Source organism: Hippocampus bargibanti, linkage group LG14, assembly GCF_051943395.1.
Source record: "Hippocampus bargibanti isolate YZ-2025 linkage group LG14, ASM5194339v1, whole genome shotgun sequence".
In the NCBI taxonomy this organism is placed as follows: Eukaryota; Metazoa; Chordata; class Actinopteri; order Syngnathiformes; family Syngnathidae; genus Hippocampus; species Hippocampus bargibanti.
In genome coordinates, this window is record NC_142747.1 from 20,323,309 (window position 1) to 20,351,191 (window position 27,883).

General features: G+C 39.6%; 4 protein-coding genes and 1 long non-coding RNA gene across 6 annotated transcripts; 3 read left to right on the forward strand and 2 right to left on the reverse strand.

The window, feature by feature from the left end:
• Window positions 1-207: 207 nt before the first annotated feature.
• Window positions 208-6,641, forward strand: otx5 (orthodenticle homolog 5). The gene is made up of 3 exons (XM_089014133.1): window positions 208-411; window positions 1,794-1,945; window positions 2,771-6,641. The coding sequence occupies exons 1-3, from the start codon at window positions 312-314 to the stop codon at window positions 3,407-3,409; spliced, it is 891 nt and encodes a 296-aa protein (XP_088870259.1). The 5' UTR covers window positions 208-311; the 3' UTR covers window positions 3,410-6,641.
• Window positions 6,642-9,090: 2,449 nt separating this feature from the next.
• LOC148888785 (uncharacterized) lies at window positions 9,091-13,057 on the forward strand. Of its 2 annotated transcripts, XR_016117093.1 has the most exons (4): window positions 9,091-9,294; window positions 9,373-9,444; window positions 11,267-11,440; window positions 11,792-13,057. It is a non-coding gene; the product is annotated as an uncharacterized LOC148888785 (long non-coding RNA). The 2 variants fall into 2 exon arrangements; XR_016117094.1 differs by lacking the exons at window positions 11,267-11,440; window positions 11,792-13,057 and adding an exon at window positions 9,850-10,426.
• Window positions 12,849-16,175, reverse strand: LOC148888786 (histone H3.3A). The gene is made up of 4 exons (XM_089013063.1): window positions 16,051-16,175; window positions 14,809-14,956; window positions 14,503-14,656; window positions 12,849-13,592 (listed from the first exon to the last, which is right to left on the reverse strand). The coding sequence occupies exons 2-4, from the start codon at window positions 14,934-14,936 to the stop codon at window positions 13,464-13,466; spliced, it is 411 nt and encodes a 136-aa protein (XP_088869189.1). The 5' UTR covers window positions 14,937-14,956; window positions 16,051-16,175; the 3' UTR covers window positions 12,849-13,463.
• A 576-nt stretch (window positions 16,176-16,751) lies between these two features.
• LOC148888787 (histone H3.3A) lies at window positions 16,752-19,951 on the reverse strand. Its single transcript, XM_089013064.1, has 4 exons — window positions 19,807-19,951; window positions 18,812-18,957; window positions 18,506-18,659; window positions 16,752-17,540 (listed from the first exon to the last, which is right to left on the reverse strand). The coding sequence occupies exons 2-4, from the start codon at window positions 18,937-18,939 to the stop codon at window positions 17,412-17,414; spliced, it is 411 nt and encodes a 136-aa protein (XP_088869190.1). The 5' UTR covers window positions 18,940-18,957; window positions 19,807-19,951; the 3' UTR covers window positions 16,752-17,411.
• A 149-nt stretch (window positions 19,952-20,100) lies between these two features.
• On the forward strand, window positions 20,101-27,809 carry nop53 (NOP53 ribosome biogenesis factor). The gene is made up of 12 exons (XM_089013062.1): window positions 20,101-20,700; window positions 20,872-20,945; window positions 21,660-21,762; window positions 23,163-23,365; window positions 23,550-23,605; window positions 24,591-24,686; window positions 25,459-25,560; window positions 25,649-26,011; window positions 26,157-26,332; window positions 27,133-27,199; window positions 27,301-27,377; window positions 27,491-27,809. Exons 1-12 carry the CDS (start codon window positions 20,498-20,500, stop codon window positions 27,549-27,551), a joined length of 1,581 nt encoding a protein of 526 aa, XP_088869188.1. The 5' UTR covers window positions 20,101-20,497; the 3' UTR covers window positions 27,552-27,809.
• The last annotated feature ends 74 nt before the right edge of the window (window positions 27,810-27,883 follow it).

Here is a 27,883-nt window from a genome sequence, read left to right on the forward strand (position 1 = left end):
TCTATAAGAACAACCTGGACTGCATTTGCGTCAGTCTGTTGACTTATTTCTTCCCTTTTTTTTTTTTTTTTAAATTTTCTCACTCTTAACCTTGACGCGAAAAGCTTTTACGCACATAAACGCTAGCTGTGCGTAAAGTGGTCAAAGCATCCCGTTAAGGGACGAAAGAGAGAGAGAGAGAGAGAGAGAGAGAGAGAGAGCAGGGGGGGGGGGTTAGGAGGAAGAGGAGGAAGAGGAGGAGGAGGCCCGCGTTTGGTTCGAGAAGAAGAACAAAGTGAGTGAGGGGAGTGTTTTAAAGGGCAACAGGAGGCATGATGTCCTACATTAAGCAACCCCATTACGCCGTCAACGGGTTAACTCTGTCCGGCCCGGGCATGGATCTGCTTCACACTACCGCCGTTGGATACCCCAGTGAGTACTTTAGACGTACCTCTTTTCAATGCTCGTTTGAAGTTTGAATATATATATATACATATATTTTTTTTTTTTGGGGGGGGTGGGGAAGACCAGGATGTATAAATTAATTAATAATAAATGTAAGGTGGGGGGGGGGGGGCGGAAATGACGGTGACGTGTGATATTTTTTTTTTTTTTAATAGGATTGTGGATCGATATTGGAATCAGAATCAGACTCAGAAATCCTTTAATAGTCCCATAATGAGAAGATTGGTAATCAGAAAAAAATGTGACTGTAAACTGTCACTTAGAAATTAAATGTATTTTTAATTTTAATTTGATTGTTATTTTCTAAAGCAGCAAAATTGAAAGGGGAGAGAAAATAAAATGTCAGAAGACTGAAACATGAATAAAGTTCCATCAAAAGAACTGTACATAGTGCAAAGTATAATAATAATAATAATAATAATTGTGATACTAATAGTAATCATCATCATCATCATCATGATCACCATCATTATAATTGCTAAAACAATTGTAATAATAAAAATTGTAGTAATAATAATGTAAATAATAAAAATTGTTATAATAATAATAATTGTGCAAACAATTGTGATACTAACAATAATAATCATCATCATCATCTTCATTATAATCGATAAAAGTAATTGTGATTAGTATGTATGATTATGATGTATGTATGGGTTATGTATGATTAGTATTCATATTGTTATTATAATAGTTATTATTATTATTTTCATCGTTGTTATAATTATTATTGTTATTACTATTGTTATTATTATCAATGTATGAGAGCTTTGAAAGGCGCTTAAAATGTAATGTATTATTATGATTATTATAACAGTATATTATATTATACCTTACCTTACGTTACACTACATTATATGATTATAGGATATATAACATATATTATATATTTTATTATTATTATATTATTATTGTTGTATTGTTTTATTATAGTTGTTATGTTATATTATATTATTTCTATATTATATTGTTATTAAATTAAATTACATTATATATTTTTATATTATTTTTATTATATTATATTATATTATATTATTATATTATATTATATTATCCTTATTATTGTATATTTTATTATTGTTAAATTATATTTTATTATTATATTGTTATTGTCATATTTTATTATTGTTTGTTATGTTATGTTATATGTTTATATTATATTATTGTTATTAAATTACTTTATTATATTATGTTATATTATTGTTATAATGTTATTATTATTATTATTATCATTATTTTTGTTATTATTATGAAGTAGCATGGTCATAATAAGAATGACAAGGCTCAGAATACGTCGGTTGTCATTGTCCATTGAAGTATTGATTGTGATGATGATGATGTGTAAACAGGCACCCCACGTAAGCAGCGTCGGGAGCGCACCACCTTTACGCGTGCACAGCTGGACATCCTGGAGGCTCTCTTTGCCAAAACGCGTTACCCGGACATCTTCATGAGGGAGGAGGTGGCCCTCAAGATCAACTTGCCCGAGTCCAGAGTCCAGGTAGGAGGGCTTGCACTTTATCAACTGCAGTTTTTCATCTTATTTATTTCTATCGAACCATTGTAAACAAACAAATACGTACAAGGTAGGACTCCTCTAGAATCAGGTTAGTCTTTTTGTAGGATTTCTATAGGGGTGGACAATGTCCCCAGCTGGACCTTGGGATCTTGGATCTTGGCTAACTATCTAGCTATCTGGATACTATAAGCTACCGGCTTACCGGCTTCACTAGCTATCTGGATGGATGGATGGATGAATGGGTGGATAGATAGATAGATAGATAGATAGATAGATAGATAGATAGATAGATAGATAGATAGATAGATAGATAGATAGATAGATAGATAGATAGATAGATAGATAGATAGATAGATAGATAGATAGATAGATAGATAGATAGATATGGTAGGTCGGTATAGGTAGGTAGGTAGGTAAGTATATATGGTAGGTAGGTAGATACGGTAGGTAGGTAGGTAAGTATATATGGTAGGTAGGTAGATACGGTAGGTAGGCAGATGGATACAGTAGGTAGGTAGGTAGATACAGTAGGCAGGTAGGTAGATACAGTAGGTAGATACGATAGATACGGTAGGTAGATACATGGATGGATGGCTGGCTGGCTAATTAGCTGGAAAGATGGCTGGCTATACACAGTACATATTACAACCATAGGACAACATGAAACTATATCGAATAACTGATTCTCCATAAGAAGGAAAACAAAGAATGCTAACAGTAACATTTAAATTCCACATTTTTCAGGGATGCTCACTTTCTCTCGTGCGTTTCGACGTTGGCTGTGAAAATAACTTTTCCCTCCTCCAGGTCTGGTTCAAGAACCGCCGTGCCAAGTGTCGCCAACAGCAGCAGCAGAGCACAGGCCAGTCCAAACCGCGGCCTCCTAAAAAGAAGGCGTCGCCGGTTCGCGACGCCAGCGTGGACGTCAACGTCAACCAAGTCAACGGTTCCTACAGCCCGCCGCCGCCTCCCCCGGGAACCGCCATCACCTCCACTTCCAGCTCCGCCAGCGCCACGGTGTCCATTTGGAGCCCGGCCTCCATCTCACCGCTGCCGGACCCCCTGTCCGCCTCCACCACCCCCTGCATGCAACGCGCCAGCGCCTACCCCATGACCTACAGCCAGGCGCCGGCCTACAGCCAAAGCTACGCAGGCTCCTCCTCCTACTTCACCGGCCTGGACTGTAGTTCCTACTTATCGCCCATGCACCCCCAGTTGTCGGGCACCGGAGGCGCCCTGAGCCCCATCACCGCCTCCTCCATGGGCGGACCCCTCAGCCAGTCCCCCGCATCGCTTTCCTCCCAAGGCTACACGGCCGCTTCGCTCGGTTTCGGAGCCGTCGACTGTCTGGACTACAAGGACCAAGCTGCCTGGAAGCTCAATTTCAATGCTGCCGACTGTCTGGACTATAAAGACCAGAACTCCTGGAAGTTTCAGGTCTTGTAACGAGGGGTCTGGGAAGCGAGGGGTCCGGGAAGCGAGGCGTCCGGGAAGCGAGGTTATACGGGAAGACATTTTGAATCAGTGTCAAAGTTGGGTGAATAGAGACAATGACAGTACAATTTGGACATAAAAATGGGGCTGGAATGTTGTTTTTTTCGATTGATTCTGGAGTCAATACTAAACCGTCTAATATGTAAAAAAATAACATTGCTAGAAAAGAAATTGATAGTTGTTTCTCCATCTAAGAAGTTTAGGATTTTGATAGTAGGTAACACTAATACCACATAGTAAGCCGTCAACGCCATCAGACATCAGTACACACCTGTCTAAAGAAAATTGGTCCCTCATGTAAAAGAAATCACTGTAACAAAATCATCTTTTAACAAAATAACATGATTTTTACGAACATCCAGGAAGCGAGGTTATATGGGAAGACATTTTGAATCAGTGTCTTAGTCGGGTGGATAGAGACAATCACAGGACAATTTGGACATAAAAATGGGGCTGGAATGTTGTTTTTTTCGATTGATTCTGGAGTCAATACTAAACCGTCTAATATGTAAAAAAATAACATTGCTATAAAAGAAATTGATAGTTGTTTCTCCATCTAAGAAATTTAGGATTTTGATAGTAGGTAACACTAATACCACATAGTAAGCCGTCAACGCCATCAGACATCAATACAAGCCTGTCAAAAAAAAATTGTGACAATGACAAAAACCCTGTGAACACATTTCTGCACATGTCTGGTCGTGAATGAGTTAACCACAGTCCAAAGAAACTCAAAGAAAAATTAATGAAAAGGGTCATTCAATTAAAAAAAATGTTTTTTTTTTGCTTTATGATGTCTCTTGTATTTACTGACCATCAGGCTACTTAACCATCATCCTAACCTCTCTCAATGGGACCCTTTAAGACATTCGAATCAATAAAGGTCATCCAATCAGATGACCTCCGCAGTTAAGCCTTGTTTGATACTGACCCCCCCTTGATGGAGTCTGCAGTCTACAAACTTGTTGCCTTTGAGCATGCTTGTAATCGTTTTGGAGAATTGTTCAGCTTCATAGGATCAACCGGGAGGCAAACAATGGCCACATTATGGGCCATTGGCATCCAGCAAATAGCCACCTCCCACCACCGGATCCTGTTTTTCACAGGAAGTTGGCAGAACTTTTCTTTCTCAAATATGTCCATTCAAAATGATGGGTGGGTATTAATGTATGTAGTTGATGTATGATTTTACTTTCTTTGTCTTAGACTGTAAAGGACAACCGATGCCTTCGGACAAGCTGTGTACATAATTTGTAAAATCACTTCAAATGACTTCTAATGAGCGTATTTGACAAAGATTCTCCTGCATGTCTTGTTTTCGCGTTGGTGACGATTCCTTACGTGACGTCACGTCAGGAACGCCCCTGACCGAGAAAGCAATGCATTTTGGGTACTTTTTTTCAAAACACCGTGTTGATGGTCAAATTAGAAGGAAAACACATAAATAACGCAATGGTGAATCGTTGTGTGTTGCACCAAGACTACTATTTGATACTAGTTGACACAAATTCCCAGCAGACAAATCAGCCCATTTCCAACGGAGCTTGGGCGCCATCTTGTGTATTTTCTCAGACGCTACATTTCCGTCCAGATGCCTCAAAATGACACGGAAGGACTTCTTGAATCGATTGCAAACATATATGCTTTCCTCTTCAGAACTATTTGAATCATATTCATAACTGGATGAGTAACAAGAAAGCATCTTCTCCGAATCTGAAGCCATTGTTTTGATTCTAGAGCAAGACAAGCCGTCCTGGTGTGATGTCACGAACAAGGGGGCGGGACCTTCTGAAACTGGCCACTTCCCGTTTTCATTTTGAAGCAGTTTTTGTACACTTGAAGTCATTTTTATTGGTGTTTTCTCATTTGACTAAAAATATCAGCCTGCGGGTTTTGGGTATTTTAGATGCTTTAAAACGTTTTTCTGATGTCAGTTAGGAAACAAAAAAAAAATTGTGTCGGTTGTCCTTTAAAATGGTTGTCTCTTGAAATATCTGTGGATTTGTCCAAGTCAAAATGGTTGTCATTTGTTTTGGAGTTGATGTTATTGGTATCATAATCAACATCACTGATGTTATTTCTTTAGATAGTACCGCCATGGCTAAAAAAATACTTGTTTTTGTCTTTTTTTGTGTACATATTTCATACCGGAAATGCGACCAACTCTCATGTAAAAACTCCATGCAACAAATCATTGAAAACTGCCAATTTCTTTGTTTTCTTTTCCTGTTTATATTTTTCTGGTATCTGCTTTTTTCAACTCAGGGTTTTATCTGATAAAAGGTAACAGTAATAGTAACAATGCTTCTTCATTATAGCTATCTATTAGCTGGCTGGCTAGTTAGCTAGCTATCGATTGGGTATCTATCAAGCTAGCTCAAGGTCACTTTACAGTCACAGGATAAGTTTTTCTATAGGTGAGCAGCGGCAGCCACACGCGCCAGGGTTCACTCAACCCGGAAGTACCGCAAATGGCTAGAAAGCTAGCTAGCTAGCTAGATGGATAGAAAGCTAGCTAGCTGGCTAGCTTTCTATCCATTTGCTAATAGAAAGTTAATAGATACTGTAGCTAGCTGGCTACCTGGCTATCTATTGGGTATCTATCCAGGTAGCTTTCTATTAGCTAGCTAATAGAAAGCTAATAGATACTGTAGCTAGTTGGTTGGATAGAAAGCTAATAGATACTTAAGGTAGCTAGCTGGATAGTATCTTTTAGCTATCTTCTAGAAAGCTAATGGATATTGTAGCTAGCTGGCTAGCTGGCTATTTATTGGGTATCTATCCAGATAGCTAGTTACAGTATCTATTAGCTTTCTATTAGCTAGCTAGCTAGCTTTCTATCCAATTGAGTTACTTCCGGGTTGAGTGAACCCTGGCGCATGGCTGCCACTGCTCACCCATAGAAAAACTTGTGACCACAAACCTGTGACTGTAAAGTGACCTTGAGAGTTTTGAAAGGCGCTTATAAATGAAATGTATTATTATTATTATTATTATTATTATTTACTATTCTTTTTTTGCATCATAATATCATCTCTGCTTTATTTTTCTGGATGATTCTTCTTATTCTTTTGTATATTTCATTTGTCGCCTGTATTTGTTTGACCACCGCACCATTGCCATGATAGATAGCCTTTTTCTTCTCTTTCTGAGACATTAAATCACCTTGTGTAAAAATAATAATAAAAAAATGTCTGGCTTCTTCCAGCATGCTGCTGCTGCTGCTGCTGTTCCGGGATCAGCAAAGACGTGGTTTGAGTCCCGCTGTGACCAAAACAGGGGCCCACTCTATTGCCCTACAGATCCTCCAGCAGGGATTTTTGGAGGTAGTTAAATACAGCGACAGTGATGGATGGATGGATGGATGGATGGATGATGATGGATGGAATGGATGGATGGATTGGATATATGGATGGATAAATGATGGATGGATAGATCCTTTAATCGATTCCTAATCCCGATGCTGCCAAACGTACACGAGGCTGAGTACTATCCATGTATTGAAAGTAGCCACTTAGATAGCTATATAGCTGCTAGCTAGGACGATAGCCATGTAAAAACACTGACTGTCACTGTAGTTGCTATTTTCTGTGTGACTTTGACGTCTGTTGCCAAGCATCATCAAAACCATAAGTCAGGAAAGAAGATTTGTAATCGCGCAGTTAATGCCGCTAAATCACACCTACGGCGGCGTAAGTAGGTTTGAATGATCCGCCGCTAGCGTTGCTAACAGGATTAGCATTACGCTATGAATGGATCAAACGCCTCATTGTCATCCTGAGCATACACGTCGACTGCCGAATGGCTATCTACTCGCTGGCTAAGGGCTGTCTATTCACTGGCTAATGGATATCTGTTCGCTGGGTATTGGCTATCTATTTGCTAGCTATTAGCTATCTATTCACTAGCTATTGCCTATCTTCGCAAGATATTAGCTATGTGCTGGTTAGTAGCTATTTGCTGGCTAAAGACTATCTATTTGCTATCTATTTGCTAGCTAATAGCTATCTATTCGCTGGCAAATGGCTGTCTATCCGCTGGCTAATGGCTATCTGTTCGCTGGCTATTGGCTATCTATTTCTGAGCTCTTAGCTATCTATTCACTAGCTATTGGCTATCTTTTCGCTAGCTATTAGCTATTCGCTGGCTAATAGCTATTCATTGGCGAATGGCTATCTATTTGCTAGCTAATAGCTATCTAATCGCTAGCTATTAGCTATTAGCTATCTATTCGCTAGCTCTTAGCTATCTATTTGCCAGCTATTCACTAGATAGCTAGATTGCTATATATTTGAGTTACTAGGGGGTTGAGTGAACGCTGGCGCGTGTGGCTGCCGCTGCTCACCCACAGAAAAAAACTTATCCTGTGACTGTAAAGTGACCATGATAGTTTTGAAAGGCGCTTAGAAATCAAATGTGTTATTATTATTATTATTATTATTATTATTTCTTTTGGTGTTTCCCCTTTGGAGCCCTCTGCTCCACCTCTTCTGGCAGTTTGTTATTCTTGCTGATCTAATTTAGAGAATGTCCAAAATCCTCTTAGTGTCCTGCTCCCCTCAGCGCAACCCTAAGTGAATTAGACAGGATTATATTGTCTATCTCTTATTCCTTCTCTTCGTCCAATTCCTTCTCTTACAATTCCTTGTCATGCTGTCAATCATCACTTCATCGCTATGACTACCTTTTTTTTTCGGGATGAATCTCGTTTCATAAACAGGATTAAAGGTCTTCTCACTTTTATGACCATCTTGGTCGTTTTTCGGATTGTCTGCTGTCACATCATGGAGTACAATTGGTGACTGTAGGCAGTATGGATCCCACTGCTTGAAACGTGTCAAGAGTTATCTGGCTCTTGACACTTCCAACCGACACCATTTTTTTCTTTCCTAACTGACATCAGAAAAACGTTTTATAGCATCTAAAATACCCCTTTTCTGCGGGTGAGCAGCGGCAGCCACATGCGCCACAACCCGGAAATAACTCAAATACACAGAAAGTGAGCTAGCTAGCTAAAAGACAGCTAATAGATAACTAGCTAGATAGGTACATAGCTGTTATGCTAATAGATAGTCAGCCAGTGAACTAGCCAGCCAGCTAGGTAGCTAATAGATTGAAAATGGATATCTAGCTATGTAGTTAGCCAGATAGATAACTAGCTAGATAGCGAGGTAGATAGCTAGCCAGAAATTCAGAAATCCTGCTTTTATTTCTTGCAGTGGCGGACTACATTTTGTCCATAAATACTATTAAATATATGTCCATAACTACATATATGTCCATAAATACTTCTTAAATAATTCTACATTTTATTTCAGCTTCTTTTCATTACTTTTCCCCTGTTGCGCTACTTCCGGACGTGTGTTTTCGTATTCAAGCATTTAACCAATCACATTTCAGCCATCGTTTGTTACCAGGCTCAGAAATCTACCTGCGTGCCTTCACAAATGTGTCAATCAAACTGTTGCGCTATCCAATCAGATTTTGAATTGGCGAGTTGGCAACGTCCTCTTGAAAGAACTGGGGAACGCCAGAGTTTTCTCAAACTATGATTGGCTAGTCACGAGTCAATCATTGTTTCGATGATTGACCAAGTCACTAGCCAATCAAAGTTGGCAAAAACTACTTTGTCACTCGTCCAAGTGACAACAGTTTAGCTGGAGTTAGCACAGTGTATCGCTAGCGAGCTACATAAAGCAAATATATCGTGCTGATTTAAAAGGAGTTTTGTCAACCCACAATGGCTGAAGGAGGAAAAGAAATGGATTTGGTTGGAGATTGACTGTTAAAGCCATTTTCAAGACGTTTTCAAGAAAAAATGGACACCATTAAGAAAGGTGAGTCAGTCATTTCTGAGCTAATGGTACAGTACACTCTAGTGGACTTGTAGTAAATCACACCACACTTTTTTCCAGTCTGGATGGATTCAGACGGAGCACTACTGAAGGCCTAGCGATGAAATCCCTGTTACGTCTCACAATTTGTAGGTACGCTACATTTCGCTATATTCCACCGCGATTATTTCTGTCCAGTGAAGCGAGCGCACTCTGTACTCGCAGTCGTATATCATTGCATTTTTGTGAACTACATAATAGTTTTTGGTGGGATTTTCCAAGCTATGCAGTTTATGATGACGTATTACACGTTTTCCCTCGTTTGGTTCTTGAAATTTCCAAATACGACAACGCAAAACGGGGAAAAAAAATGTGATTTAAGTTTACGCTCTTTTTACTAACAATACAGTTTATAAAGGTGAAAGTTGTATTTTTATAACTGATAGAAGTGGTAGAATATATATTAATGAAAACCTGAAAATTTAACAATGAAAGGATTTTAATAATAATAATAATAATAATACATTTCATTTATAAGCGCCTTTCAAAATTCTCAAGGACACTTTACAGTCAAAGGATATTTTTTCTGCGGGTGAGCAGCGGTAGCTACACGCGCTAGCGTTCACTAAACCTGGAAGTAACCCATATAGATAGATTTTTGTGTTTTAATGTCTTCTAATTGACACTTTTGTAACGCTCACATTATTTCAACACGCACCACACAGTCGCGAGTACGAAAATCTGCTGATTTATTATTTCTGAAATTTAACATGTATGCAAAATGGATATTTTTTTATTACGGTTATGGTATTAGACCTTTTGCATGCGTTCAAGCTCCCTTTTTGAGTCAACCTTTGTCTCCAACGCCTGGCTTTGTGTCCTCTCACATCATTATTTTTCCCTCTTCATCTGAATGCTGTACACCTCATATAACACACACACACATTTTTCACTCACTCCCTCACTTTCCATAATTCCAGCGTTCCCTCTCTCTCTCTCTCATGCTTGTGTCGCTCGCCCTAATCCAGTTTTGACCTCAATCCCATGATGTAACGGATCATGTGATAGGGAAAAAAAGGAGTGGGAGAAATGGAACAAGGAAAGAGGGGGAACAGGACCAAAAACAAAAATGGGGGAAACTGTGTGTTAATCCGCAAACCAATCCAAAACGGGTGAAGTGGGTGAGGTGGGGTGAAGGGGTGAACGGGTGCCTCAATGATGGTGCTCCATATGACACATGAATTTGCACTCTCTCTCTCTCTCTCTCTCATTGGCGCACTCACTCACATACAAAACAAGTCAACATGTTTGTTTCATCTGGGCGACTCGGAGGCTTTTAAAGTCTGCATGCGGCCGATGTGCAACAATAGCGCAACAATAGCACAACAATAGCACATTTGTTGCTGTTTTGTGAGTAAAGGTAAATATGTAATATATGTAATATGCTTGTAAATGTTTACGCAATTTGGGGGGTGGGGGGTCATGCGTGCATTTGTATCGCTTCTGTTGTTTTGTTTATATGAGGTCGTCTCTGTTAGAGGATATCATCTATCTATCTATCTATCTATCTATCTATCTATCTATCTATCTATCTATCTATCTATCTATCTACCTAAATGAATCTAAATACCTAAATGAATAAATAAATGTTTAATAAATAAATAAGTAGATAAATAAATAAGTAGATAAATAAATAAAATGAATGCATAAATACAACAAATAAATACATAAATAAGTATCTAAATAAATAAGTACAAATAAATAAATAAACAAACAAATATAAACAGCCAACCCGTCAACATTGCGGCCCTCCAAACTCCATAACCCCCCCCCCCCCTCCTTCCTTGTGTACCAGTTGTGTACCAGTTGTGTACTAATCCGTTGCCAGTCTCTCAACCTGCTCCCTTGTCACCACTCAGTTCACCATTACAAATATCTCTCCCCTCCCTCAATAACCATCCCTCTCTTCCAACAGGCCAAAAAAAAAACAGACCCCCCTGCACCCCCCGACCCCCCTCGTCGACCAATCTGAACACTGTGTTAATCTGGTGCTGCTCTGACGGTCAGCACTTTGAGCAGCAGACAGACAGATTGGCTATAATCCCCTGAGTGCCACAGATGGAAGGCCAGCGTACAGACCTTGGGGAAGGTGAACACTATTTTACACGTGCATGCATGGCACGCACACACACACACACACACACTCGAAGAAAATATTCTCATTTCAATGGAATATGTACAGTATGCACGGATGTGTGTGTGTGTGTGTGTTTGTACGACTACTCTTGTGAGGACCACTAACATTTTATACCATACGTAGTGAGGACATTTGAGTACAAGACAAACACTTGTCATGTTTGGTTGGTTTTGTGCCATCTAGGCCTGAAAAGCTTTCTTTGCAAACCACAACGACTTACATTTTTAGTGCCCCCAAACATATATATATTAATATAAACATATAAACATATTAATTTCCAAACGTTTTTGTTTGTGCTTGTAGGATGTTGCAGCTGTAGAAGATCCCACGCTGAAGACCTCCTGGTAGATTTTGAATTCAACTATTGTCTGCCCTGCGACCATAACCAAAAATGGTATGTCTTTTACTGACATCTAGTGGTCAACATTACAACTGCTCACACCAAACTGTGGAGAACAAAAAAAACAGCACAATAATAATAATAATAATAATCCATTTCATTTCTAAGCGCCTTTCAAAACTCTCAAGGTCACTTACAGTCAGAAAAATTGTTTTTTTCCGCGGGTGAGCAGCGGCAGCCACATGCACCAGCGTTCACTCAACCCGGATGTAACTCAAATAGATACAAAAGCTAGCTAGCTAACAGATAGCTAATAGATAGCCAGATAGACAGTTAGCAAACTAGCTAGATAGCCTTGTAGCTAATAAATAGCCAGCTACATCGCTAGCTAGCGAGACAGATAGCAAATGCTTGGTCTCTGTGGTTTTAAAGGACATTCTGAAGAGACACTGAACAATGTCTTGCGATCATTACTTTACCCACAAAAACATTTGTTTGAAACAAAACTTGCATGCATTCATCATAAGCATAATAATAATAATTACATGTCAAGGTCACTTCAGTCACAGGATACATTTTTTAGTGGGTGAGCAGCGGCAGCCACACTCAACCCACTCATAGAAAGCAAACTAGCCAGCTAATAGCTAGCTTGCTAGCCAGCCAGATATCTAATAGAAAGCCCGCTAAATAGCTAGTGAGCCGGCTACATAGCTAATAGCTAGCAAATAAAGTGCTCTCAAGGACACTTTACAGTCACATACAAGCATAGATACAATAATAAATAAAATAAGCACACCTGAAATTGGTGTAACATCCATTTATTACCACTTTGTATGACAAATTTGGAAATTACAAACATTGCGTTATTAAAACATCACCACTAATGTTTCAATGAAAGAACACCAGATTAAAAAATAACAATAAAAGGAGGGGAACAACTACATCTTGGAACCAGTACGCAGATTGATCAAATAGCCTGAAGGGAAATAAAAATCAAAATAGAAGCAGAGGGAGACAAAGCAACGGCAAGAATATATTTTATTTTTGGGAAGAAACACCACACCTCACATTTTGTTGACAAAAACAAAACCTTTTTCCACCTCTGAGAACAGTCCTTTTGGAACTTTCCTCCTATAAAGTGTATGCAAAAGAGTAAGTCAACAATATGAATGTACGTATTAGCATGAATGACTTTGTCAAGCTTTGGCTAAACATATTTACGAAAAGCATGTGTGCAGGCATGTTGAAGAATTGCCTAAAGATCTCTGGGGATGATCGGAACTAACGCTCATACGGACCAGAAGTGGATCATCTCGCACCCTGCTGGAAAAAAAAAAACCCAGAAGAAGTGCATATCCACCTAAATTTGCACCGTGGTGATTAATGCTATTCTCATCTTCATCGTCTTCGCTACACCAAAGAAGTCAGTGAGTGTCCATCACCAAAGACTCGATACATGCACATAAAACGGTACCATAGAAGGCTTCCATTGAGCGCACTAAGAAAAACAAGACGACACATTTGGATTAATAATACAAAGAGTATTTCCTACATACTACCGACACAGGAGAGAGGAAATAAAGGGCACGACGGAGCAGGGATGGAAAGGTAAAAAAACAAAAGCCAGAGGAGCTTTTAGGCGCGCTCCCCACGGATGCGACGGGCCAGTTGGATGTCTTTGGGCATGATGGTGACACGCTTGGCGTGGATGGCGCACAGGTTGGTGTCCTCAAACAGACCCACCAGATAGGCTTCGCTGGCCTCCTATAACCAAAAAATAATAATCATGTCTTTTAGTGAGATGACATCAGCACAGTGAAAAGCTTCCAAATCTCCTCTTCAAGGACAACCGACAACATTTTTTTGTTTCCTAACTGACATCAGAAAAACGTTTTAATGCATCTAAAATAGCCAAAACACGCAGGCTGATATTGTTAGTCAAATGCAAAACACACAAAAAAATGACAGTGTCCCAAAACTGCCACAAAATGAGCTCGGAACTGGGGAGATTCAGAAAGTCCCGCCCCCAGTTCGTGACGTCACGTCAGGAAACACCTTCACAAACTGCTTTGCTCCAGAATCAAAACAATGGCTTCAGATTGGGAGAAGATGCTTTCTTGTTACTCATCCAGTTATGAATATGATTCAAATAGTTCTGAAGAGGAAAGCATAAATGTTTGCAATCGATTAAAGGAGTCCTCCCATATCAATTCGAGCCATCTGGACTCCAATGTAGCACCCCAGAAAATGCACAAAATGGCGCACAAGCTGCGTTTGAAATGGGCTGATTTGTCTGCTGGGAATTTGTGTCAACTGACACCTGCTTAATGCGTGTTACCGCAATTGGCTGCGATACACAACGATTCACCATCGCGTTATTTATGTAGTTGTCCTCCTAATTTCACCATCAACACGGTGTTTTCAGACGAAAAAAAAAAGTACACAAGATGCATTGTGTGTCGCTTTCTCGGTCAGGGGCGTTCCCTCCGTGACGTCACTTAGGGCATCGAAAACAAGACTTCCTGAATATTCAGCGCGAGTCTTCAAACGTAAATATAGCTATATGTGGTGTAATCTTTGTCAAATGCGCTCAGTAGAAGTCATTTGAAGTGAATTTACAAATTATGGACGCAACTTGTCAGGAGGTGTCGGTTGTCCTTTAATGGCAACGTACCTGCAGAGCTCCAATGGCTGCACTCTGGAAACGCAAGTCTGTCTTGAAGTCCTGGGCGATTTCTCTCACCAAGCGCTGGAAGGGCAGCTTGCGGATCAGAAGTTCGGTGGACTTCTGGTAACGACGGATCTCACGCAGAGCCACGGTGCCAGGCCTGTACAAGACATGAGAAGTGTTGCACTTATTTTCTTGTGGGTCAACGGGAGCCATCTTGAATTGGTCTGCTAATATAACTCAAACACGATGGAGCAACTGATCATTTTAGTCTTGTCTGGCCTACGTGAAGAGTCACCTGGCTCTTCTCACCTGTAGCGATGGGGCTTTTTTACACCTCCAGTCGAAGGAGCGCTCTTCCGGGCAGCTTTTGTGGCCAACTGCTTACGTGGAGCTTTACCTCCAGTGGACTTACGGGCAGTCTGCTTGGTACGGGCCATTGCAACTTAATTAAGATCACCTGAAGATGATGGAAATAATATGAAGACAAGGATGGAAATATTCCAACACCTCTGTATCCCCCCCTGCCCGTCTCAGCACGATGGGGGACAGGGCTTTCAGCTGCTCGACCCCCAAACTCTGAAACTCACTTCCTCCCAACATTCGTAACATCGATTCTCCTCCCACCTTCAAATCCCATCTCAAAAGCAACCTATTTAAAATTGCATTTTGGGTGTAGCTCTTTCTCTTGTTTCTATTTATAACTATATTTTATTTATTGTATTCTATTTGTGATTGTATTTTATTTATTATAGTACCTACGCTCTGTGACTGTAAAGTATCCTTGAGAGCTTTGAAAGGCGCTTAAAATGAAATGTATTATTATTAACACATTGTGAAATCTATATCTATAACAATGTCTGGGAATACTGTGCCCCAGTGTTTTTCAAATGGTAAGCATTACGTACAGCTATTGTTTTGATAAGTCAAAATAGGCTGTTAGTGTTTTGGGAATCGGACGTTTGACGTCATGAACGCATGAAACGTCAATCAAAGAAAAAAAGCGACACGATTCGCCATTACAATCAAGTTTCGACCTAAATATGAAAAAATAAGCCAATCAGCGCGTTGGTTTTAAGTAAGTAGGCGGGCCTTACGGTTGCTTCCAATGTTTGGGGGGCCCCGCCTCCCTCGCTCTGATCATGGCGGCGGTTTGATGCGCCAACGGAATGAAGACCGAGGCAGACTGAGCAGCACGTAAACAACTTGGATTTCACAAGTTCCCGATACTCCCGGTAAACAAGAGACTAAAGAATTGTACAGAAGAGATTCTCGAGGATTTCGGGAAGATTTAAAGCAGCCTTGAACGACCCCCTTTAGCGGTACAGCACCGAGTGAAACCGGCGCACAATTCGAAACAGATATTCGCCCGGTCGGGGCAGCCGTAGAAAGACTGCGACTAGACTGTCGTCGTCTCCCGCGCGACGTGTTCTTTTCAAACACGACAAATACGAGCGTTTATTCCAAGAAAATAGCAATACGAAAACGGACTAAGTTACATTACAAATTCTAAAGTTCATTGGCGACCAGAACGGCGCATTTAAAAGGACTTACCAAGGGGAAAAAAGTGAACAGAAGTGGTGAGAAAGCTTTCGCTCGTCTTATTTTCTTCTTCGTATCCACAATGAGAGATGGTAGCGTCCAGCGGGTAAAATGGCCGCCGCATCAATCAAGTGTCCCAAAATGCAACAGGGTAGAAGTCATTTTTTTAAAAATTATTCGAGTTACGTTCCACTTTTAATTCACAATTTTCAGACGAATCTCAACGTGTTTATTAAGCACACTCGTTTGTTAAAAAAAATATTATTTAGCTTGTTATAATTTGTCCCCTTGTGTGTGATGTCCGGTTGCCAATTGATTGCCATTGGAAAATAAGTTACTTTTAATAGTAGTTTTTATTTATGTGGCGAGCACGTGAAAGGATGGACTAATGAAAACAAAACCTGCAATTGTAATTAGTATTTTGTAATATCTATCTATCTCTCTATCTCTTTCGGTAGGTAGATATAGTTAGTTACTTCCGGGTTGAGTGAACGTTGGCGCGTGTGGCTGCCGCTGCTCACCCACAGAAATTTTTTTCCCGTTACTGTAAGGTAACCTGAGAGTTTTGAAAGGCGCTTATAAATGAACTGTATTATTATTATGTAATACAATATTACAGACAAGATATTTATGCCCCCCAAAAAGTTTTGTCATTCTGAATACGGTGTTTGGTTTAATATGAAAGCTATCACACACTATTTAACCACAATAACTTTTATTTATGTGTGAATTTTGGGAGTACAAATGTTTTAGCCTTCAAAATGACCAAAAACACAAATGAAAAAAAACTGTAGAAAAAAATAGGCTATCGACCTGAGAGAGAAAACAAAATATAATAACATTGCATTAACATAACAATGTGGTGAAAGGTAAAATCAAATTGTGTCTGCTACATATAATGCCTTGTAGAAGTGTCAACTCATGCAGTCATTATAGTGCAATGACATTTGAAATTGACAGACAGAAGAAAGCATTTGAATACAAGATTAAATACCACTGTTGTAAAAATAGAACTGACTATGTTTATGTCAATTTTGCACTTACAAAAAAAAAAAAAAACATGACATCAATGATGTTGAAAATGTCTTAACGCTATATACTATACTCATTGCAGGTTACACACTACTTATGGCTAGCAAAAACACATTATTTCATAGTAATAGCTAAAGTGAAGATTTTAAAGTTTCAAACGTAAATGAAGATATATCGAAAGAAACTCTTCTACTTGTAGCACCAACCAATCACAAATTTAGAGTTATCACAGTCATAATATAATGAAAACCTCAAACCAAACGACTATCTATATAGGGAGAAGGAAAAGATGGTGACGGGACAAGAGAAGAGTATTTTAATGAGAAAGAACAAAAAAAAAATTAGGCACGCTCCCCGCGAATGCGACGTGCAAGCTGGATGTCTTTGGGCATGATGGTGACACGCTTGGCATGGATGGCACACAAGTTGGTGTCCTCAAATAGACCCACCAGGTAGGCCTCACTGGCCTCCTATAACCAAAGAAAAAAGTATTTTAGTGAGATGACATCAGAATATCGATTAACGTCCAAATCTCTTATTAAACGACAATTGACACCATTTTTTTGCTTCCTAACTGACATCACAAAAACGTTTTATAGCATCTAAAATACCTAAAACATCAATAAAAGTGACAAAGTGTCCCAAAACTGCCACAAAATGAGCTCGAAACTGGACAGATTCAGAAAGTCCCGTCCCCAGTACGTGACATCACGCCAGTATACTCCTTCACAAACTGCCTTGCTCCAGAATCAAAACAATGGCTTCAGAGTTCAGATTCGGAGAAGATGCTTTCTTGTCAGAATCGCATTTTCTGTGTAGCTCTTTCTCTTGTTTCTCTTTATAACTGTATTTTATTTATTATATTCTATTTGTGATTGTATTGTATTTATTATAGTACCTATGCTTGTCTGTGACTGTAAAGTGTCCTTGAGAGCTTTGAAAGGGGCTTAAAATGAAATGTATTATTATTATTAGCATTCAGTTATGAATATGATTCAAATAGTTCCGAAGAGGAAAGCATAAATGTTTGCAATCGATTAAAGGAGTCCTCCCATATCAATTCGAGCCATCTGGACTCCAATGTAGCGCAGTTAAGCTTAATGCGTGTTACCGCAATTGGCTGCGATACACAATGATTCACCATCGCGTTATTTATGTCGTTTTCCTTCTAATTTTGCGATCAACACGGTGTTTTCAGACGAAAAAAAAGTACCCAAAATGCATTGTGTGTCGCTTTCTCGGTCAGGGGCGTTCCCTCCGTGACGTCACTTAGGGCATCGAAAACAAGACTTCCTGAATATTCAGCGCGAGTCTTCAAATGTAAATATAGCTATATGTGGTGTAATCTTTGTCAAATGCGCTCAGTAGAAGTCATTTAATAAATTATGGACGCAACTTGTCGGGAGGTGTCGGTTGTCCTTTAATACCAACGTACCTGCAGAGCTCCAATGGCTGCACTCTGGAAACGCAAGTCTGTCTTGAAGTCCTGGGCGATTTCTCTCACCAAGCGCTGGAAGGGCAGCTTGCGGATCAGAAGTTCGGTGGACTTCTGGTAACGACGGATCTCACGCAGAGCCACGGTGCCAGGCCTGTACAAGACATGAGAAGTGTTGCACTTATTTTCTTGTGGGTCAACGGGAGCCATCTTGAATTGGTCTGCTAATATAACTAAAACACGATGGAGCAACTGATCATTTTAGTCTTGTCTGGCCTACGTGAAGAGTCACCTGGCTCTTCTCACCTGTAGCGATGGGGCTTTTTTACACCTCCAGTCGAAGGAGCGCTCTTCCGGGCAGCTTTTGTGGCCAACTGCTTACGTGGAGCTTTACCTCCAGTGGACTTACGGGCAGTCTGCTTGGTACGGGCCATTGCTTCTGTGGATCAACGCTGAAAGTATACAATATTTTGGTTACATTAATCCATGTTGAATTAAACGTTTCATGTGACTATACTCCTACGGCTGAGGATATAGAGGAACAATAATATAAAAGTAGCATGTTGTGTAAAACCATTATTATAAATCTATTTTCTGATTGTACGTGCGCGTTCAAAGATGTTTTTTCCATCTTCTGAACAGCGTCGGGGCAGAATAGTTGACGTCATAAATGACAAGGGGAAAGTCCAATCAGCAGCGATCTCTAGGGCTGTTATGGTAGTTTCGACCAATGCCAACAGCCTTGCTGAAACCCCTCCCATTGCGCACTGGTGAGGGTATGTTCGTTTCGTAGCACAGCGAAGCCTTCTGTGGCACTAGCGTATATTTTCCAATTCAAAAAGAGCTATTTTAGAAGAAATCCAAGCGACACCGCCCCTGTTGGCTGCCCTACGTTACTCTACAAACACACCCGCACATAATGGCTGACTGCTCTGCCATGAAGAACGTAAACGGGAAGGAAAATTCACTGGTGATCGCAATGGCGGTGAAAGAAAATGATCGAATTGTGCCATCCACGTTGGATGAAAGTGGAATATTATTTTTGAAGACGACAATAGACATGTCAGGGGTCCACTTAGTGGACGTTATTTTGTCAGCTGACCCTTCAGTCAAGGCGCACTTCCGAGACAAACCGAGCAGAGCGAAAGCTTCTCGTGTTCTCTTTAGTAGCCAGATCAAGGCTTCGACGGCTCGTCGTTTTTATTTTGTTTTGCTCGAAAATTAAGGAAATATACATTCATCCGAAATTCTGAACCGGTAGAAATAATAGATTGACGTTTAAGTGTGAATATGAATCTTACCTTTGAAATTTTAGTGAGAAATTGCAGCTTTCAATTGGTATTTAATTTGTTGAGTCTCTTGCGCGTTGTTCTCGCAACAAAATGAAGGGAGGGGAAAAAGAAAAAGAATATTGGAGCCCGTTTGGAGACACGTTTCCCATGATGCATTTGGGACAAACACATGCCGCAACATCCTTACCCACAAAGACACCATTGCCCACCATAACAATATTCTTAGTTTAAGAAATTCTATTTTTAAATCGCTTTTCAAACAATATTGTTAGTTTTCAAACTACATTAACCTGGAAATAACATGCAAACAAACTCCGATTTTATGGTCACGAGTTTAATATGAATAATCGTTTTGTGTTTTCAACTATTTTATTTCGGTGTTATTGTTACAAATACAGCTAAATTAAATTTAATTATTGCAATTTGGTGCCAAGCCTAAAGTGGCACTTCATAATGTATTACGTGGAATATATTATACGTAAGAACATTTTTCACATATAATTTGAAACAAGGGTTAAACCTACAAGACGACATTTTAAAATAATACAATACATTAGTTCTGAATACGTTCCCTGACCAACTTGCCGTGTGGTAGTTGCGATAATAATCCTTTAGAGGGCGTCACATTTCATTTCCACGCAGTACACCACAACAACGACAAAAGAAGAAGACACGCGTTTGCTATTCTTTCCATTCCAACATGGCGCCTTCCAGAAGGTTGAAACGCGTGGCAGCCTCGCAGCCAGGCTTTTTAAGTTTAAAGTCATCTGATCCGACAGGCGGGGTTAGTAGTCGAAGAAAGCGTGTTAATAAAAACAAGAAAAAGAACTGGAATAAATATAGTGACATTAATGACATAGAGGACTTTTTAGAAGACGTCAGGCATCAGGAGAGGACTACCGGGTAAATTGGCTTTTCGACTCACTTATTGTCCAACGTTCAATAAAAGTCGTTGAAAAAAATGAGACAGATCGTCTCCCGTGTCCACATATTTTCCATATTTCAACGAGCGTTGCCACAAATCCATATTATACGCGTGCGTGTGTTAATCAAATGTTTTTTTTGTTGTTACAGCGGCCTGTTGGCTGAGAAGTCGGATGACAATTTGTTCTTTCTGGACGTTGGGCAACCAACGAAAAAGCACAAAGGTAAGAAAAGAGAACAATATGAGTTCGATATTACAGTGATACCTTGGCTTACGAATTTAATTGGTTCCCAGACAGTGTGTAAGGCGAAAAGTGTGTATGCCAAAAGATTAATTTCACATAGGAAACCATTAAAATGAGAATAGTGCGTTCCCAGGTTCCCATAAAACATAATTTTGTACTTTCTAATTTTCTAAGCCTTAAAACTACACAAAATATACCTTATTTTATGTATAATAAATGGGCTATGGTATTATAATTAAAGAAATAAACTGTACTGTATAATAAAGTTATTTTATTTACTTTGTGATGGTCGTTGATGGCTTAATGGAATGGAGTGGCTTGTTTCATCAGCATTAAGCACTTGATGAGGAACGTAGCCTTCTTCTTTCACCATCTTGGTGTGATAATTTTACCTTCTTCCTCATCAATTGTATTCTGTTTAGCTGGGTTGATAGCTTTTTGCATCAAGTGTCCAGATGGCTTGTGCGGGTTATTTGTTGAGCCTGATTTATGGCAATTTTAACCTTGCAGTCTACACAAAATAGTTTGTATGCCAAGGTAAAATGTTCATAAATTTAACATTTGTAAACCGAAAGGTTTGTAAGCCAAGGGGTTCGTAAACCAAGGTATCACTGTATTGTATTTCAATTGATACTCTTTCTTAATAATAGTCGGGCACATACTGAACCACATCTTTAAAATGTGTCTTTGAAGCATCAAAGCAAGCGGGAGGCAAGAAGAGGAAAGGAAAATCACATTGTCCTCTCAGGATAGACCTCATCCTCCAGCATGACTCCCTTGTTCCACCAATTAAAGAGTCAGTATGCATCATTTTTGAATTTCTGTCAATTTTAGATAGTCAGTGCTTCATTTTAAATATACTGAATTAAATCTCCCCTGGTCTGCAATATTTGTAAATATTGTTGAAAGTATTCAAAAACTTTAGATTTGAACATATTTTGAATTGTTCTGTAACCGTTTGCCCATTGATGATCTCATCCTTGCGCTCCCAGTATTTCCTTTTTTGGAAATGTGAAGAAAACACTGAGGAGCTCAGGAAACTATTATGTGAATGGTATCTTGGGATCTGAGGGCTTACAAATACAAGCGATGTCAAATTAAAAACTATTTCAACCAAATGTACGGTGATACCTCACCTTACAAACTTAATTGGTTCCCAGAAAGTGTGTAAGGTGAAAAGTTTGCCTGCCAAACATTTATTTCCCATAAGAAACCATTAAAATGAGAATAATTCATTTCCAGGTCCCCATAAAACGTAATTTTCTACAAAATAAGCCTTAAAACCACACAAAATATACCTTATTTTATGTATTTTCACTGTGCTGTTGTATTGTAATTAAATAAACTGTACTATATAATAAAGTTGTTTTATTGACCTTTGTGATGGTCGTAGATGTAGTTGCCTCTTGATATCCCATAAGAAACCATTAAAATGAGAATAATCAGTTCCCAGGTCCCCATAAAACATAATTTTCGACGAAATAAGCCTTTAAAACTACACAAAATATATATAATTTTTTGTATAATAAACGTGCTATTGGGTTGTAATTAAATAAATAAACTGTACTGCATAACAAAGTCGTTTTATTGACCTTTGTGATGGTCGTTGATGTAGTTGCTTCTTGATGATATCCGAGTGAAGTTGCCGTGCTTTTTCGGCGATAATACCCTCACTCGCACTGTCCCCTGCTAGTTGTTTTTCGTTAATCCAAATTAACAGATGTTGTTCAACCTCTTCTATTGCCTGAGACCATTGCTTAGACAACACAAAAACACCCATAGCCACACGTAGTAATGTTTGATTTAGCATCCTGGTACTGGGACGCTAAGTCACACAAACGCACACCTCGCTCGACCGTAATTTTATTTTGTTTCCTCTTCGGCTGAACACTAGCCTGTGGTGGGGTCTTTTTCGGTCCCATAACAGCAAAAGTATGCGTGATAACAAGCCACGTATGCCACGTATACACTCAGAGAAAGGGTGTGTGGAAAACTAGTCCGCCAGCCATTGTGGCGCTCCGTGTGTTTCCCGAAAACTAGTTTGTATGCCAAGATAATATTCTCGCGAATTTAATGTTCGTAAAGCGAAAAGTTCATAAACTAAAGCGTTCGTAAAACAAGGTATCACTGTACTTAATTTTTCTCCGCTTGTTCATCGCACATACTGATAATTTCCCCCTGTGTATGCTCCTCCAGTATACTGTCCCACCAACAGCCCAATGCAAAGAAACTTCGCGGTCGTGCCAAAAGGCTCGAGCAGCTTGCCGCCAAAGGCGTCGTACCGCGGACACAGAAAAAGCTACTCAACAGACAGACGTCGAAGACAACGGCTAAAAAAGCGGCGACAGAGGCCAATAACAACCCAAACAGAGATTATTATGACATTTGGGGTCAAGAGGGTAAGTGTTTTTTTTTTGTTTTTCAACAATGATGTCATTGTAAATAAGTTTATTTGAATAACTCCTATGTTACCGGGTATAAAGTCATATGGTCAGACTGTCATACGCTCTTCTGCCACCATGCCGTACTTATTACCCGTTGAAAAGACTTCAGTGGTAATCCGCAGTTTTTCTTTCTGAACAGCTAAAAGTTCAGATGATCCATGGTACCTTCAACAGACCGGCAAGAAGCCGGTCAAGGTAAGAAACCCTCTCAAATGGACGTACAGTGATACCTCGGTTTACGAACCCCTTGGCTTACGAACATTTCGGTTTATGACTGTTAAATTTATGAAAATCTAACCTTGGCACACAAACTATTTTTTGGGATACACACGGAGCTGCCACAATGAGTGATGTGTCGTTCGCGAACGAGCCCATTCTCCTAACAAGAAAATGGCAACCGACTTGTTTTGGTCCTCTATTCCCCGCCCCCAGTCTTTGGTTAAAGCCACGTGATTGGTCAAGAACGCAGCAGTGAAAAACAGAGCTGCAAACTTTAAATAGACAGACTGAGAGTAAGGCTGTTCTGCAAACAACAAAATGGCAGCCAACCTTTTTTTTCCTCTATTCCCCGCCCCCAGTCTTCGGTTAAAGTCACGTGATTGGTCAAGAACGCAGCAGTAACGGGGCGGAGGGGGTTAAACATAAAGAGACAGGCAGACGACAGAGTGAGAGAGTGAGAAAATGGATAGAAAACAGTGAAATATGGACTCGTTTCAACTTTGATAGTTCAAAGGCAGAGTGTAGACTGCAAGGTTAAAATTCCCATCAATCAGGCTCCACAAATAACCCACATAAGCACGGCAACTTCACTCAGATAACATCAAGTGGCAACCTGGAAGTTCTTCATCCATTGACAACTACTATCACAAAGGTAAATAAAATTATTATACAGTACAGTTTATTTCTTTAATTACAATACAATAGCACATTTATTATACATAAAATAAGGTTTATTTTGTGTCATTTTAAAGCTTATTTTATAGAAAATTATGTTTTATGGAGACCTGGGAATGGATTATTCTCATTTTAATGGTTTCCTATGGGAATTTAATTTTTGGGATACACACTTTTGGCCTGACACACTCTGTCTGGGAACCAATTAAGTTCGTGAGCCGAGGTATCACTGTATCCCAAAATGCAGCCATTTTAGGTAGTAATGTATTGTTTCATACCGTGATAGCGGCCAGAGGAATTGAGCAAGAAGCCTTCAACGCTACCTGCGGTGGAAGTCATCGCGCCCGGAGGTTCCTACAATCCGGATTTTTTCTCTCATCAGGTACGTTTTCCTTCTCTTGTCGTTTGATTCAAATGGTTTCCCTTGTGCCCGATTGATCGAATTGTGTTGGGTGTAAACTGTTTTGTTGCCCATTTTACAGCGTTAGCATTAGCATAGACAAAAAAACTATCTAATTGGATAGCTAGCTAGCTAGCTATTAGCTATCTGTTAGCTAGTTAGCTTTCTATCTATTTCAGTTATTCCAGGTTGAGTGAACGCTGGCACATGTGGCTGCCGCTGCTCACCCACAGAAAAATTTATCCTGTGACTTTAAAGTGACCTTGAGTGTTTTGAAAGGCGCTTATAAATGAATTGTATTATTATTTAATTTTTTATGTATTTTTATTTGTATGTTTGTTTATGTTTGTTTAATTTTTTATATATTTGTATATTTTTATTTTTATTTTATTTTTCTTAATTGTTTTGTTAATTATTTTTTTATTTTTCTTTTATTTTTTTTATTTTTTTTATTTCTGTTTGTTTATTTTTATTGTTACTGTTATTTTTATTTTCATTTGTATTTTTATTTTTTATTTATTTTTATTTTTTTATTTATACTTTTACTTTTATTTATATTTTTGTTTTATTTTTATATTTATTTTTATTTTTATTATTTATTATTTTTTTAAAAATTATTTATTTATTTTAATTTTTTTTTCATTTTATTTTATTTTATTTTTTTATTTATTGTTTTTTTTTTAATTTTTTTTTTTTGCAACTAACTGCTTGTAAAAGACTTGCATGATCTCATGTGCTCCCAATTTGAATACAGGCTTTACTCCAAGTCGCCCACGATGTGGAGGTTAAGAAGCACAAGGCGGAACGAAAAATTGAGAAACAGCTCGCTGTCAAAAAAGAAGATAAAGCAACGGAGGTAACTGACGTCGTCGTAATCCACTGTCACCGTCGTCGGATCAAAATTCGGCTAAAGCTGGATTGTACGAATATTTCTGTGTGTGCAGGAGACGATCTTCCAAGAGCAAGTGGAAGGCTTGGTAGAGGAAGAGGAAGAAAAAGAGGTTGCTCCTGTCGACGAGGAGGAAGTCCAGGCTGGCGTCCCGGCAGAGAAGAAGACAGAGAGAAAAAGGAAACGAGAAGAGGAAGAGACAAAAATGGTTCCTAACAAGGAGGAAGAGCAAGCCGGCGTCACAGGAGCCATCGTCCCGGCAGAGAAGAAGGCCGAGAGAAAAAGGAAAAGAGAAGAGGAAAAGAAAAAGATGGCGCCCGTCGAGGAGGAAGAGCAAGCCGGCGCGGGAGGTGCCATCGTCCTGGCAGAGAAGAAGACGGAGAGACAAAGAAAAAAAGAAAAAGCGGAAAAAATCAAGGTGCTTACATTGATCAGAAGCTTCTGTACTTCTTTGAAGGTGTCGGACGTTTCGCTTCTTATCCAAGAGGCTTCGTCAGCAAACTCAAATTTGCTGGTAGTTTTGGCGGAATCGGTTCCCATCTTTGCATTTTTTGTTCCATCAGGAGCAAGAGCGGGCGGCGGAGAAAAATGAAAAGAGCAAACGACAGCAACTCTTCCAGCTTCGTTCCATCAAAACCGCCATCAGACAACGAGAAAAGAAAACGGCCGCCAGACAGAAGCAACGCAAGGCCAAAATGGAGGCTCAGAAAAGTCAACCGCGGCGCCTCGGCAAACTCAAGTAGGCGCTTAACATTCACACCATTTCATCTGTTTAAAAGCTTTTTCCTGTCATGACGTGAAAATCGCTGGAGGAAAACACTTAGTTGCATTAGATAGCTATTAGCTATATGGCTATCTAGCTAGCCGGCTATCTTTTAGCTAGCTAGCTAACTTTATATCTTTTTTAGTTATTTCCGGTTTGAGTGAATGCTGGCGTGTGTGGCTGCCGCTGCTCACCCGCAGAAAAAAAACTGATCCTGTGACTGTAAGATGACCTTGAGAGTTTTGAAAAGCGCTTAGAAATGAAATGTATTATTAGCCACACTCGCTGCGCCATTTTGAAGTCAAAACAACAGAACAAATACAGGTAGCAGGAGGTTGGCTACCTGTAGTCATCCTGTAAGTCAAAGCATCCTTTTCACCAGTGTATCGGGGACATCATGGCGAAATTCGCACGTCTGCTACAAACTAAATGTTGCAAGCAAACACGACACCGTAGCATCCGTTGCTGAAAACAGATTGTCTCACATCTCCTGTTCCACGTCAATCCGCTTCACTTCCGAGCCGCGACCGTTCCGAATACGTATCGGCGCTCTGCACTTGCTGACGGCTGCCTATTCGGGCGCCATCTTTAAGTATATTTAAATACATCCAAGCAACAAAGATGTTCAGTTTAGCTCTTTATTAGCGTGCGTTAGCTGTTAGCTCTCAGAAGAGCTCCTCAAGATTATCCAGTTGTAAGTTTTTCTGTGTGTGTGTTTTTTAAATCAATGTATTTGACAGACCATAATGACGAGATACCATTTTTTTTCTTTCCAGGTTCCAACCTCAGGACCTTGAAATCAAACTCAGTGATGAGCTCACCAGTACCTTAAGACAGCTAAAGGTACTACTTTCCTATCAAAGTTTGCCTGTTACTAGCCAGGATAGTATTGCCATAGTATTTATTTTTGTTGTATGTTCTGTTGTAATGCTGTCCTACCACAGCCAGAGGGCAGCATCCTCAAGGACCGTTTCAAAAGTCTCCAAAAAAGGAATCTGATCGAACCCAGAGAGAGAGCCAAGTAAGTAAATCGCCTTTAGTTTAACATCAAATTTCAGCCTCAAATTTAGGTCATCCAGTTTCTTCTTCAAAATGGCCGTTGCCTGAAACGAACGTCTTTCTCACCCCTTTTAGGTTCATGAGGAGGTACAAGCTGAAGTATGTGGAGAAGAGAGCTTTTAAAGCCATCACTTAACACCGTGAAAGCCACATAATTATGCAACGTGACCGAACCAACGCCAACCAAACGGTGAATATAACATCATGACCTATTGACCTTTTCAGAAAATCCCACCGTTTCACAAACAAAAATCCAAGATGGCGGATGATTGATTCTTAAAATGACTTTTGACCCCGGGAGCAATTGTTGTAACGGTGACGTCAAGTTATTTTTTTTCAGATTAGAATTGCCTGTTTATACCAGGATATAAATAAATATCATATTTCTACTTGTCTTATTTTCCTGTTTTCTTTTGTCACTTTGTGTCGTTGTGCGGAATTGAAGTGGATTTACATGGAACAGCCGAT